The sequence below is a fragment of the Drosophila subobscura genome, chromosome U (assembly GCF_008121235.1).
Source record: "Drosophila subobscura isolate 14011-0131.10 chromosome U, UCBerk_Dsub_1.0, whole genome shotgun sequence".
Classification (NCBI taxonomy): domain Eukaryota; kingdom Metazoa; phylum Arthropoda; class Insecta; order Diptera; family Drosophilidae; genus Drosophila; species Drosophila subobscura.
This window is the reverse complement of record NC_048534.1, coordinates 9,946,647-9,961,978: the sequence shown is the minus strand read 5'-3', so window position 1 is coordinate 9,961,978 and position 15,332 is coordinate 9,946,647. Positions and strand designations below refer to the sequence as shown.

Below are 15,332 nucleotides of genomic sequence, written 5' to 3'. Positions count from 1 at the left end.
GCAAAGGCAATAATTTTCTCGTTCGAAATTGCTTTTAATGGCAAAAGTAAACACACATTTTTCGGAATGGAGCTGGAATATATCTTGATATTTATTGAATGAAATTGGTTGGCGAATACGAGAAATAAAGGAAATAGATTTCAAAGTGTTAAGTGCACTCCACGTGCCAGGAAAAGGAGAAATATGTACGGGGACTTGTGTGTGTATTTGGGAATCAATAATTGAGGCATTTAAATATTCGTTTCCCATAAAATTCTGTCTATAAATTATCGAGGTGCAAGTTGTACGAGTTTGAGTGCTAATAAAAACATGGAAATGTTTGAACTGCTTTGAAAGTTTCTCGAACTATTACAGGTACATATTTTGCTTTAACTTCTCATTATTTTTTCAAAAGTAAATACCAAAACAATACAAATTAGATTAAATTTAAATGATAATTTAGACAAAATAACTTTGCGACTTTTGTGCCTTTGTTGGTTTTCCCTAACAAAGGAAAGGATTTCGTTTGACATAATTCCTTGTACCCCCCAACCACAAATCAATCAATCAAATGGGAAGCCCAATAAAAGCGGCTCATTAAATTATCAAAGCACTTACCCTTTGAGGGAATCTCGGCGAGAGTGGGCGTGGCTGTCATCAGCATGGTAACAGCGGCATTTATAATCAGCAGCGTGGCCAGGTGCCGGACACGGACTCCGGCACTGGCACTGGCGCCGGCACTGGCATCGGCACTGCCCTGTGGGCGTAGGCATTGGCGGAGGCGTTTGCGGGGGCGTGGTGGCCTGTGTGGCTCTGGCATGGCTGGGTTGGCTCTCGATATCCTTTACCTTGGTTTTCCTTCTGCAATGGGCAAGGGCAAAAATTTTCAACACTCACGTTGAGTTGCCAAAATGTTCGAGCACCGCCACCGCACCACGCGGGTGGAAGTGTGGGTGTGGGTGTGGATTAGGCGGCAAGGCACGGCGCACACTGGCTGGTAACATTTTCACCTTTAATCACTTAAACGGCGCGTAATCAACAACAACAACGGCAATGGCAGCAACAAAAAACAAGCAGGTTGCAATCAACACCGACATCGTCGACAGGATTGAAATGGAGCGTCATGACTAGGACGAGGATGGCGATGATGGCGATGATGATGATTAGGATAAGTGTAGAGTGGTGAAGCAGTCCTTTGGTTTTTCCATAAATGTTGTCCCTCTTTTTATGTTGACGATCACCGCATGATCGCGAACCACATGTTGTTATCGCACTACAGTATCGAGAGCAGCGTTTATCGCATCGAACTATTGTGAACGAGTATCGGCTAAGCGAGAATATCGTGCTAGGGTATCAATTGGGGTACTTTAGCACAACATTGAATTACGCTACAGTAATGATGATGATGATGAGGATAAGTGTAAGGCTGATGCCAGAGGTCGCTGGTTGGCTACGATGATGACGTGCGGGTTTGCCAGCACTTAACATGGCAATCTAACCCTCGGCCCCAAGAGCAGAGCCCCAATCCGGATGCGGATGCGTGGCAAGAGTCAAAGTTGTTGTTGTTGCTGTTCCTGTTGTTGTTGTTGTACTTCCTGTTTAGAGGAGCTTCACTTCTCGTTCATAGTTTGGCATTGACTTTACCTCTTCTGACTTCCGACATTTGTTTGCACGATGCTGTGAATTTTTCCGCTTGGCTCGCGGCCCGCCCCGACCTGACACGCGCGTGGAAGTTAATTTTTGAGGGCGTTAATTTGAAGCGTTTGAGACTCAAATTTGTTGAGTGGGGAACGTCAGATGGAATGTTGTCAGACAGCCGTCAGACTGTAATTTGATTTGTCGACGGAAGTGAAGACTAAAATCTTCACATTAATTTAGCAAAAGCCTTTAAGTTGTTCTGTCCGAGGGAAGGGGGAGATTGGCAAAGTTTTGGGGAATTTGGGGTTGTAGTTTAAGGGATATTCTGTGGGATTTCAATTAAGAGTAAAAGTTCAAATGATATAAGAAAAGGAATAGTAAAATTTCATTGTACTTTCGGGAGAAATTCTTTGAAATTTAATAATGAGTTAGAAGAGACAGAAATTAACTTTTATTGACTTAAATTTGATTTAAAAAGCCTCAACGAACATTTATACAAATATTTTACAAACTTCTACTACTATTTTCAGAGTCTCTCAATTCCATACCATTTTGGTGACTGCCTTGAGGCAACGCTTGATTCTCGTTTCGGCCCCAATTCGCAATGTCGAGCTGTCAACGCTGTGCTTGCCGGCAAATCAAGTCTGACAAATGAAATGATTACACAAAGTAAACAGCAAACAGGTAACACACAAACCACCTGTCAGAAAGTTTTGTGCAAAAGGCAAACTCATCGCCAACCCATCCCATTCCATGGCATCCCATCACCCAGCGTTGAAAGTTGGGGGGACTGACGGACAGTGCACAGAACATGACAGCATTTTACAAGCGGAAAGCCAGAAAGGAATATTATTGGCAGCAGCAAGAACAACAACTGCGAGTATACTGCTAAGACAAACAAAACAGACGAGCCCGAGCGGCGCAGGGCGCACCAAAAATGCAATGGCGATGCCAGCAAAATGGCAATGGCAACACTTCCGTTTCCGCTTCCGACGCTGCGGGCGACTTTCTCGCACAGTTGGCAAAACGTTGAGCAAACTCAAAAGCAAAGCAACAGCAGGACGACAGGATGGCAGCGAAACATAACAAAGCTTGTTAGTGTTGTTCCCCATAGCGCGCTGCAACAGCAGCAACAGTGGTGCCCCAAACTTGTAGCCCAAACCCTTGCCCAAAAGGGATTGTGGATATCCACAGAGTGGGCGGCACCGCCAACCGGCTAGGTGCCAGGACATGGAACAATGGCGACGAAACGTACAACAATTTTAAACGCTTTTAATATTAAAGCGTCCGGTATAGAGACACAAAAGGCAGGCACTGGCACTGGCACTGGTAGAACCCCTAACGGCAACCAGCAATATGCAACAAGGCGTGCAACAAAAACAGCGGCACCAGCACCACCAGCAGCAGCTCGAGCAACAGCACCAACACCAAGGCATAACATTGCCGTTGGCATGCGGGGAATGCAAAAAGAGGGAACTGCATGAAAATGCCACACAAAAAAACTGCTAGGGAACGAAGAATGGAGTCTGAAATATGCCAAAAGATGACTTGGATATACCCTGTACTGGCTAAATTTTGAACAAATTTAAGCGACTGAAATATACAGACAAACAAATAATTTGGAGAGCAATAAATATTTTGAAAATATAAAAGGTTAAAATAAAAACAATAAATTGCCATTAAATTTAATAAAATAAAAATCTTTAAAAAATTGCAATTATTAATTAATAATTTATTTGTTTTCATAAAGAATGAATGGAGCATTTATTTACCCATGTTATGTCAGACCAACTAAATAATGCTCAAAGGCACTTGAAGATATTAAATATATTAAACCAATTAAATTGATTACGAATTTGGCAACTATTTTAATATTTGCGTTAGCACCAAAGAAAAATCTACAATCTACGTGAGCTCCCAAGTAAACCAAGCAACCAACGATACCCTCTATACAGGGGCCAGATTCCTATAGAAGGCGAATCAACCAACCGAGCACCTCGAGGCCAGGACCTGAGCGTCTCTACCCCAAACCCATCTACCCTGCCAATTTCTTCTGCCCTTTCCCCATCAACGACCTCGACGGTAGTGCATTTTTTGTGCAGTTCTTAGACTCTGTGGCCAGTTGGCCTCTTCGTGACGAAAATGTTTCGCTTAACTGGATTTTCAAATATTTATTGCAACAAATTATTTTGCTGGTTACACCGCGGCCAGAGAGCCACAGAGCCAGGGCACTTCGTTTGTGTCTCAGCATTCCCTGCTGTTGCCCTGCTCTGCTCCCTCCTTTAATCCTGCTCCTGCTGTTGCTGCTGCTGCTCGAAAGCGGTTTTTATGGCCATTTAGTTTGTTTCATTCCAGTGAAAGGATTTGGTGTTGAGATTTTTGCGGTTTTTTGCACAATTGCAGACAAATTAGGGTATTACAGCTGTATACAATTTATTTCAAGCGTAAAAACCTATAAATTATGGTCGAATTGCTTTGTTGTGGCAAGTGCAACGAATTTTCAAATGCCAAATGTGTAGTTTTTATTGTCTGAGGATCATTATTTTTCAGTATTTCAGCAACTGCAAGTGCAGTTTGTCTTTTCAATTTAGCAAACTATTTTGAATTTTAATTATTTAAATTACAATAATTAATATTCCATATGTTGTGCAGTGCAAACTTTGTGTCTAAATATGCACATGCAATCCCCATTATGGTATCGTCAATTATTCAGAAACCTTTCATTGTGGCGAATAGATTTGTTAACAAAGAATTACAGACCCTCAAAATATCCCTTTAATTTTCCAGGTTTTTCTGATCTCTTATCCGAGATTCTGTTCGTTTAACCTTTAGTTTTAAAGTTTTTATATTAAAATTGGAAATGGAAAAAAAAAAAAATTTGAATTTGGGAATATATCGTCTATCAAAAAATATTTATCTTAATTTAAGTGATCGTAAAAATTAGAAAATTTCAGAGACCTATTTGGGGGACTACCCTTTGCACTTCCTGAATGTGGAAACCCTTAAGGCATGCCCACATCTATTAACTAGATCATAAAAAATGCGCCAAATAAATATGTTACACGATTACAATAAATTCCGACCCTCTTTGGCGATCTTCTGCTGCTAAAACTGTATCCCAAAGCCAACTTTAAATCACGGCGAACTCCACTAACAAAGCACCAACAAATGTCACATATGTATGCGGTCAGGGAGAGGTGAACTAAATGTTTGCAGCCAGGGTGAGATTGTGTGTTGCAACATAACAAGCAATTTGGTAATTACATCAAATTAAGCACGCAAATGCAAAAGTAACGGCGGAACCGAAGTTGCCACACGACAGATGCACACAGAAACTTTCACTCGCTCAGAACTTTGGCTGCCAGAAGCCGGCAAATGACAGCGACGGGTAGGACGACAAACGACAAGGACGAGAACGACAGCGGCACCGGCAGTGGCAGCGCACCGAACCACATTTCGTGTGGGGGGAGAATAAAAAGCGTGGGTGAAATTCGCGCGGATCGCAAGTCGCTAAAACGCAAATCGCACGGCAAATAGTTTTGTTCCGCGTTATTCCGGTTCTCGTAGTGCGTCCGTTCACTTGGAAACCCGATGCACGAGTGAACTGGCGGCCGACTTCATTGGTGGAAAAGTATTTCACACGGCCCGAGCGGCTCCTACGCTTCGTTTCGACGCTCGTTTTCGCATTCGGTTTTTCGAAATTCGAAACTGTTTCGTTCGCTGCCAGAGAGAATGAATTCCTGGCCACCCACTGGAAGGCAAGCAGGGGAAAGGTTCATTCTGCTGTGGGTCTCTCTTTGGGGAGTTTATGCTTTGATGTTCTGAGAGGAAATTTGAAAGAATTGAACTTACAGTTACTTGGTTGGGATGTAGCTTCGAATTTGCCAATATTATAATTTTGGTTATCGTAAGTAAGTTATTACAAATATGGGAAATTTATATTAATTAAGTCTGCCACAACATAAACAGCCACACCAACTACCCAGCAGTGGAACACCACTCCAATATCCATGACCAGACAACCCCAAACTTTACTCCCACACCCAAACTCTTAGCTGTGTGAATGAGCAGTCCACAAGCAAATTAACACGCATATTCCGAAAAGAACAACTGCATAAATTGGCTTATCTGCTAAGCACACAGACAGTAAAGCTGTGTGCCCCTGCTGCTCCTGCCCCTCCTCTAAGCGAATGTCAAAAGCAGCTAACCAGCAACTGAAAACTGGCAACAACCGACTGCTTACCACAATGAAAATAAAAATATAAAAATATTCCACATACGCAGAGTTGCCGTTGCCGTTTGCAGTTGCCTGCTGGCATCATTTAGATAAATATAACTCGGAAACTTAAAACCAAGCCATCGGACCGTCTGACCAGAGAAACCGAACCACACCGAACCACACAGCAGCAGCAGCAGCACAAAGAGTCCCAGGCAAGCAGTTTTCGCCAACAACAACAAAAAAGAATAAGGCAAACAACATAAAATAAACTAATATGGCATTGTTCATGAGTTGTGCAAAATCTTCAAGTGGTTGGGCGGGAATTGAGTTAAAGCCAGCTCCTCGCTGGCTGCTGCTGAAGCTTGACCAACAGTTTAATCTGAAACTGGCAACAATTCGGGGCTGCTCGCTGCCCGGCATCATTATTCACCAGAACAGGCACCAAGACTGGAGTGGGTCGTGTGGGGCATATGATGGAAAAAAAAGGGTGGCCGAGGACGAGGACGAGGACGTGGACGAGGACTGTGCTGACCTGCAAAGTTGACAAACGGCGCATCACTCAACGGCATCGCCAACTGTTTCCGGAACGACATACACTCCTGTGTGTGTTCCGTTTACATATGTGAGTGTGTGTGTGTGTATCTGAGTCCTTTTCAGATCCTTTTCAAAGCGCATTAAAGCGAATTTAAAAACTTTTAACTCAAAAGTGGGTCATTCATAAGTTTATCTCCATGTACGAGTATTCCTTAAATGCAAACAAACTCTTTGAGCTGTGAGCCCTTTTGGACAGCAGCCAGCAGAGAATAAGTCTGGAAAAAAAGGAATAAAGATTCATTGTAAAAATAAAGAAATAATTCAGAGCATGCAAATCATTCTGGTAACATTTTGGGAGCTTCAATAAATTGTTTGAAGTTTCTTTCTTGAATTCTTTGAACTATTCCCAGATTATCTGTAATCTTTAATGAGCAAATACTATTGCAAATATTCTGCACTCCGATCAGCTAGTTTTGCTGCATCTTAAGCTTTCTTTGGACAGCTCGAGACTAAGCTCACGAGTGTAAGCAAATCGCTTTGGATTGCAATCCTTTTGCCTGGTGCTGCTGCTCCTCCTACAGCCATCGACACCTCCTTTGGGATCAGCATTTAGTCGAAATCCGAAGAGCACTTGCTGCTGCTGCTCTCTGCTGATGTCATGCTGGAAACGACACCCAGAAGTGCGGGCATTAAATGAAAGTTTTCTCCGTTCTCCATTCTTTCCAACCGTTGCAATTGGTGTAAAATGCAAGAGCATAAAAAGCAGACGAAAAAAGCATTCTCCTGGCTCAGTGACTGGCTTTTTGGGACCAGACCATCTCAGTGGCAATTGATTCCTCCGGGCAACGGCTTGGGCGTGGCATATGCCCCTACTTAAATCGCATTAGCAACAAGCAGCCGGAGGCAACACACACAAAAACAACAGCAAACTGATTGCACTGAGAGCAGAGAGTGTGGAGAGTGTGGCGGATAGCTAGAGAGCTGCCTAAATTGCTGCCAAAAATTGAAGTGTTCAGCAAATATATGCACAAAAGACAAAAACGAATTCAGAGATTGTTGTTGGCGTTTGTTGGGGCAAAATCATCATTCTGTGTGGCCACGAACAATGCTCTCATATTTCTGCCAAAGTGGAATCCCCAACTCCATGGAATCCCCGAGACCCATTACCGTATTTATCCCAAATGCTCTGTGCTTTCTGTGGCTCTTTACGGCATTGGCCGGCCAGTGGCTCTCCATGGCCAACATCCATTTCGTGCTGCATTCAAAGTCGATCTATTGCCAGAAAGCCAGTTGAAGCCCAATCAGAACAATAGTGCCTGGCCGCCCATTTCCATTGCTTTACCCATCGGTTGTAGTCCTTACCCTTACCCCTTTGTTCATGTCTTACGGCCCAATTAAGCAGATTTCCCCCCTTTAAGTGGCTTTCGCTTTAGCCCAATGCAGGGCCATGCTGGGAACTTTCAAAATAAATATTTGCTGTCCTGAAATTGATGTTCCTTTGCAGCAGAACTGTCCAACTCAAATACATTCTTCGTGTGTGAACGTTAATCAAATTAATGTGTACTTAATAAATGCCATTACATTTTTATTACATTCTCACCCGCAAAACCGAATCGGAACTGGAATCGCTGTGGCCCAAGCACAGGTACATAAATTGGTTAAATCGTTTAGGCGCTTTCAGACAGTTCAGTTCGAATGATAAATGTTTCAGCTGGTGGTCCAACGAGTGGGTAAACGATTCGGTCTCGCATAATTTGTTCGACCCCCAAGTCAAATAAATTGTCTATGAGTAAAACTGGCAAGTAGGAGATTCATCGTAAAGGTACCGCTTCGGAGCAGCCATTTGTTGGTTTTTTAATTCCATAATTTGTAATGAAATTACTTCAAAAACTATGCCCTGACACCCTCTGCTTATCACCGCTAATCAAAGCTCAACTTCCATTCAATTCGCAACTGCAGGAAAACAACTACCTAATAGACAAACAGACTCAATGGCTTTGCCATGACCAGACACTGGTCCAGGCTGGTCGAGTTATGGCCGCCATTTCCGTTTGGTTTTCACAACTCAACGCGCCGACATCCGCCCACCAATGTGGGATCTGGGAGCCATATCGATGCTGGCACAGCCTCCAGTGTGTTTCAATTTTATCGCTACCAATTTAGTGCCGCTTTGTGTATTTTTTTGCCATGGTTTTAGATTCCTTTTGCAGCTATCCTTTGCACTTTTTTGTTGCCATGCCGCAGCAGGATTCCTGGAGCATTTTCCATTGCGCTGACCTCCGCTCTGGCGGCTGCCCGTGATTTACGTAGAGGTTGATTATCGGCTCTGATATACTCTACGCTCTCAAATCTCAGTTGATAATCTGTAGCAAATACTCGTACGGCATTCGAGAGGCAACAGGAAATGCCAAACACTTGGCAGACGGCAGAAACAAGTCTACTCCAAGGCGGATGCAACATGCCACATACACATACGATATTGAGTGGCTCTGTGTGCTGTGTTGAGTACTGTGTTATCACTGCCATTGTCAATGATAATAGCAAAAACATCAGCAACAGCAACAATAACAATTGCAGAACTGCCACTACAAATAATATCAAAACTTTGTAGGCACGCCAACATTTTGTGAGGCAACTACAACGGCAGGGCCATCCATGTCTGTGCTGCAAGTCCTTCCATGATCAGGGCCATTGTTTACTCGAGGCAGAGCAGATACAGTGGAACAGCCACAGAGTTGTGCTTGCAAAATGCAAAACCCCACAGTAAGAACTTTGTGTAGAAGTTGAATTAAAATTATAAATTATAAAACCATAAATTACTCCCATAGCTAATCATTTGAGCCCACTGTAGCCGGCTCGTCTGTACGTTCAAGTGCAACAAATGCATAAATTAAACTACAATGTTGAGAGTCAAGTTTGGCCCCAGCACGGCAGTGGGAGTGGGGAGTGCAAATGCGTATCTGGGTGTGAGGGTGTTGCGGGTGTGCGAGCGTGCATGTGCTCCATTATCGATACCCAAAGACATTATCAGCACACATGCACCGTGGAGGCAGGACATGGCATGGCAGGGGGGAGTGGCCATGGGCATGGGCATGCATAAAACATGTTTTGGTCGGTTGGCAGCAAATTGAATCAATAATATCCAATCAGGGGTTAACAATGCGAATTGATTTCTAGCAGCCATGCAAGCGAGGCGCCAACCAGTCAGCCAGTCAACCCCACTCCTGCTCCCTGCTACTGCTTCTGCTCTTGCTCCTGCAGGAAGAGACCGGCGCCTGCACATATGCAAACATGACAGCCCAAGAAGATAAGAGCAACAAACAGCAGTGCCAGCAGCTTGGACCTGGTCTGGCTCATGTAAATATTAATTAAGTTTTGGCTTTTGTTGCATGCGACTTTGGTTTTTGCAGCAAACCTTGCGGCCAGCACCTGGCACCTGGCTCCTGGGCTGCTGGCTCCCATGTGCCTGCATCCATCATTGTATTAGCTGCAGAATTAGTTGGTTAGTTAGTCGAACACTCGGCGTCCTTTGTCTCGATGACTTTGCCTAATCAACTTGGCTGCACATGCTCTTGTGGCTCACCCTGGCCACTTGATTAGCTCACAAAGAACTCCGACTCCAACTCGATTTGACACTAAATTGCTGTATGTTCTGTGGAGCTGTTGAATGCCAGCTGAAGCCAACTTAGAGTAGCCGTAAATTCCCACTTGATCTGATATCTTTTTCAATTGTATCCTGAAATTGCACTGCCACTAAAATTTATCTCAGTTGGCAAATTAAATTTTGTACAATTTGTAAAACTTTCCCCAAATGGTGTCGCCAACTGCCGCGAACTGAGCGCGAGAGCCAAACCGAAAACTTTTAGAATTTCCATTACAAGTTTTGCTTGATTCGATGGTGCACCATGCTGCCAGCCACAGACAGTCACCCACCCGCCAATGCGACCTCAATCCAGGCTTATGCGTTTATTTAATTTCGCTTGAACATTACGCATACGCCAGAGTGTTCAGTGAGCTCTTCTAATTGCCGCGTAATTGCCGGGAAGAACGAGTGTCAATTGAGCAGCAGGCAGCCAGCAGTAGGAACGATTATTACTCCTTTGGTATGCTTAGAGATCAAATGGAACGAACATATCCTCTGAGGTCTCCTCCACGCTTTCAACGAATATCATGGTAATGGCCAGCATGGGTCGCAGATTGTCCGGCATGTGGTAGTTGTCGACGCCAAAGATGCACAGACAGGGCCGGCCCGTGGCCAGGGGCTTGATCAGTCTGATCACAAATTGCGACATTTGATTATGACTGCCGCTGCGGCGCTCCAAGGTGGCCATGGCGGCGGGCCAGCGCTCCTCGTGGCACTGCTCCACCATCACATTGAGCAAGTGCATGGGGCAGCCGCTGGCGCGCAGACTGTCCCGCACCAGCAGGTGCATGTGGTTGTCTGGCGTGGAGACGACACTGCCCCAGTTGCTTACCCGCGCCTGCGGCAGGCTGGCGCTCCAGTGGGACAGCGCGTAGTGGTCGAGTTGGTCCCCGACGCTGCCCATCACGGGACTGGTGGAGCGCAGGGCCGCTATGTAGAACTGCAGCAGTTCCAGCTCGCGGCACTGGGCTCCGATGCGCTGCTTGTGACTCAACTGGGTGTCCTTGAGCACGGCCAGCTCCTGCCCCTGGCTCTGCACCAGATTCCGCAGCTCTTGGATGCAGCTGTGATCGGCCAGCTCGTCCTTGGGCACCTTCATCAAGCAGCTCTTGCACTCGACTATGAACTTGGGGTTGAACTGGCAGGTGTCCACGTGGGCGCGATACTCGGCCAGCAACATCTCCAACGGACATTCGTGCACCGAGTAGGGGCACTTGATCTGCAGGCGCCCGAGCATGTTCCGCATGAGGCGCGAAGCCGGCGCCAGGTGGCTCGGCAACAGCTCCGAACGGTCCACGGGGCACAGCGTCTTCTGCTTCATCCACTGCTCAATGCAGTCCTTGCAGAAGGCGTGCTCACAGTGCAGCGACTGCAAAGGCGCCTCCAGCACATCCGTACAAATCGGACAGATGAGCTCCTCGTCGACATTGCCGATAATGTGGTTAATTTCAAAGCCCATATTTGAGTATTTTTGTTAATCGATTTGAAGAATTTGAGGTACAAAAAATGAATAATTCATCGAGGTTTCCAAACTGTAATTTTTCTGTTACCCAAAAAGTCAAAACTAATATTTTTTTGCGTACTTTAAAAAGAGAAAAACAAACTCTCCAAAGTGTTGCTTTGTGAATGATTCAAGTCGTTTGGCTTGAACTTCGATTAACTTCGAGCTAAAGATCTGTTTACATTCTCCCTGCCCTGCAAAAACAAACAATAAACAGAAGGGCTATCCATTCATTTCCATAACTAAAGTTTGGGGGGGAGTTTCTTGAGTTGCTTTTGCATATTTATGGTGCAGTTCCAACTGCTGCGGAAGTATGCAAATTGGAAAACTTATGGCACAACAGCCCAGAAACGAGTGCCAAGTACAATTTTATTTATAAAGTGAAACTCTAACAAATTAACTGCAAATGCAGAGACATGGTCAAACAAATAAACTCTCCATCTTTAGCACAGCAAATTCCGAGCCAACACTGGACTAACAGGCATGATTGTGACAACATATTGCCATGTCAAAGTATTTACATTATATCAACTACTATCGTGTGTATATATCCTTTATATAAATATGTAGATAGAAAGCGGCAGGCTGCTGTGGCTGTGGCAGACAATGGGGTGACTGGAAATTCGGTTTTAAATTTCATATGGCTTCTGCCCATCCGTTTTGTATATTAAATTTCATGTTTTATTGTCTGCATTTTTGCACTTGTGTGACAACTGGCTCTAGATCTCTCCCTAACTCTAACTCGCCTCCTCTTATTCCTGTCAAACGTTGCCTTATGCAATCTCCTTTGAATTGCAATTTTAGCTGTGTGCATCGAGAACTACTGCCGGCTGCTTATCTCCAAATGCAGCTGTCAGAGTCGGAACGAAATGGCCCAACAAAAATATAAGAAATTTATTTGAACTTTGGTAAATATTTTTGGACTGTGCAAAATGTCATAAAGCTATTGCACAAGGTGACGCTGTATCGCATAAATCAACATTTGTGATTATTTACTGTCTTATCGGGTTGCCAATTAATTTTCATCACCTTCAGAACAGCCAAAAAATAACTGACTCATTTATGTGACCCATGAGTGAGATATTTATCAACAATTTTCATTTGACTTGATTTCCATATAGCCACTGAAGCAGCCTAATTTAATAAGTTAACCCACAGCACAAAATATTCTCGCCTTTTGCACAGCAACAACAATATTTTTCCAATTGAACTAACGAATATTTAATGAAAATCAACACTTCCGCTTTGCTGAGCGCAGATGAACACACACACAGACACACACACACAATCAACTAATAACAGTAGCATCATATTACATAACGAGCTACAAATGTTCACCACAGAATGTACATATTTACATACATATTTATATATGTATTTACGTATATTTCTCAACGTGGCAGGAATCGTACGTGCCACATTCGCCTCAAGTTGCACGAGCCAGGGCCAGATCTGCCATTTGGCTGATAGTCCACCAAGGGATGCGCTTGACAACTGTTTTTGGCTTGTCGAATGTCTCGTAGTTGAGCATTTCAATTCACCTTTTCTTGCTCTAATTGTTGCAAATAAAATGTAAGGTAATTCAATTTAAAAAAATCAATAAAGGAGGTGGCAAGCCATTTCAGCGCTGGATTTTTAAGAGTATGAAAAGGAGGTATGAGGATCTGTTAGATGGGACTTCTAAGTACACAAAATATTATAGAATATAATAAATAACAGAAGCGAACACTCTGAGTTATTATTTGTATAATTATTTATTTATTTAACATATATTTTGTTTGCTTCAATTCGGCAGTTTCTGGCTCCTTCTGTTTCGATTTCTTCTACATATGTTGTGATACATAAACTTGGGTTTAATTTCTTTTCTGGAAATAATACAATGAACGGGAATGGCACTTTTATGTTTGTGTCAACTGGCTGTACTGACATAACGTAGCCATTTCCTAGCGCAACAAGCAAATTGTCATCCGTGCTGCGTGCTTCGTGCCACCCGCAAAAAGATACAACACAAAAAAATTACCATGAATTACTGTAATTCCACTTGCGACTGCGACTGGAACGCCTGGACCTAAGCCATGGTCATTACATGGAAATGGGACATGTCACTGGACATCGTCACTGAGAGAGAGCTGGCCAGGCCAGGCCAGGCCGGGACGTGTGTTCAGGAGTTTGGTCCGATCTCTGGCCAAGCGGTCACGTTCGCACTGTATGACCGGAACGTGCAATTTTTCTGTGGCACATGGGGCAAGTGAAGGCTAGCAATAAGCCCAAGTTGTATGCAATAAAATTAGCCCACTCTCACACACACACACACACACACACACTCGCACTCAGGCAGGACACGCAGGATGCTTCAGTTGCTGATAAGATAATTTTATTTGGATGTTATTGCATAAAGTCATGCGAGCGCCGGAAATGAGTTGAACTAACGGGAAAGCGTCTACGTGCCCACTCAGATGAGGATTTTAATAAGATAATTGGCTTGTTTGTAAATTGATGAATTTAAAGCTGCAGTTAAAGGTCGATGGGGATTGACCATCAAAAATTGAACAACAATTTGAGCTTTCAGGTGAAGCTGCCAGCAATTGTTTTTATATTTTTTGAAGTGACCTGCTGACCCTGCTAACCTCAGGCACCTGCCATCACCATCTTCATCGCAGCCATCGCCCCATCATCATCGCAGCCATTTGTGGCTGGGCCCCCTCAGAGCCACACACAAATTAGGCAGAAAATCCAACAATTCTGCTGTGACTTGGCGGCTGGCTTTATTGTCCGCTCAAGCGACACTAAATCGCTGGTACGAGTATGCCAATGGCAATGGCCTTTGTGGAGCATTCGAAGCATTTACCTCATGGCATTTGGGTTTAGTCAGCAATGATGGCACTTGCCATATGGAAAAGCTGCGAAATATCCTCTTAGAGTATTAAATATTCGCTTAGATCTGGCTCAGGTTTTTTGTTTGTGGTATGGCAAACGGTTTGCTGGAATTTAACAACTGACCGCACACACAAAAATATTTTTGCCACACCCGAGGCGACGACAAAAACCCACAAGGATGGCTGGGATGGCTGGAACGGGAACGCACCAGTCGACGAGGGGAAGGCCTCAAGTGGCGCAAGAGCACTTAATACTAATTAGCTTTGCGCCTACGCCGTGACCTACGACCTGGCCCAGCGAGCGGCTGGCATTTCCGGCTACAGTGCCGCATCCTGTGGCAAGCAGGGGGAGCGGGGGCATTGGCAATCTGTGCCGCGCTTAAGTGGCCGCAACACGCAGCAACATGAAAAGTCTGGGGCTAGGTGTGGGGTTAACAGCTTTTTGGGGCGTCATTTTTATGAGCTAATTAAGTTGTTAGACCTGATGAAAAACTCATTTGGTCGGAGGTCCATATCTAATTTGCATTAATTACGAGCTCGCGAGTCGCGACAACACAACAATAAATGACGAACGCATTCTTTGAGTTACTTTGATTTATTTTTGGGTTTTTCTTTTTTGTCAAATGTCAAACGGCTTTAAGCCGCATTCTCGGGCAATTAATAATCCATCCGAAACTCTCTCCAGAGCCCAGTCTATTGCCAGCCATTTAATTGGCTGGCAATTTGCATTTATTGGCAAGACCCAAAAAGAAAAAGGATGCAAAATAAAATAGGAGCAAAACTTTGCTGTCCGCAAAGACTTTGCTGAAATGTTTGTGCAACACTTGCAACACTTGCAACACTTTCCATGTTGCATGGAATGTCGTTCGTCTTGTGCAAGTGCAAATTTGCACATAGTTTATAATTTGCTTAGCAACTTGGGGCAGGGTCTGGTCCAGACCT

At 44.2% G+C, this 15,332-nt stretch overlaps 2 protein-coding genes across 4 annotated transcripts in view; both read right to left on the bottom strand.

Moving 5' to 3' along the window:
• The window catches only part of LOC117900710 (roundabout homolog 1), a 49,271-nt gene extending 44,052 nt beyond the window's left edge, over positions 1–5,219 (bottom strand). For 2 of the 3 annotated variants that reach the window (XM_034811168.1, XM_034811170.1), the window contains exons 1-2: positions 4,882–5,219; positions 598–840 (exon numbers count right to left, since the gene is read on the bottom strand). In XM_034811168.1, the coding sequence (XP_034667059.1) occupies positions 598–799 (202 nt within the window). In that variant the 5' untranslated portion in view covers positions 800–840; positions 4,882–5,219. Of the gene's footprint in view, positions 1–597; positions 841–989; positions 1,026–4,881 lie in introns of those variants that run through there. The other variant, XM_034811169.1, reaches the window with a different exon arrangement.
• Positions 5,220–10,358: 5,139 nt separating this feature from the next.
• LOC117900407 (E3 ubiquitin-protein ligase NRDP1) lies at positions 10,359–11,551 on the bottom strand. Its single transcript, XM_034810762.1, has 2 exons — positions 10,487–11,551; positions 10,359–10,440 (listed from the first exon to the last, which is right to left on the bottom strand). The coding sequence occupies exons 1-2, from the start codon at positions 11,470–11,472 to the stop codon at positions 10,425–10,427; spliced, it is 1,002 nt and encodes a 333-aa protein (XP_034666653.1). The 5' UTR covers positions 11,473–11,551; the 3' UTR covers positions 10,359–10,424.
• Positions 11,552–15,332: the final 3,781 nt, after the last annotated feature.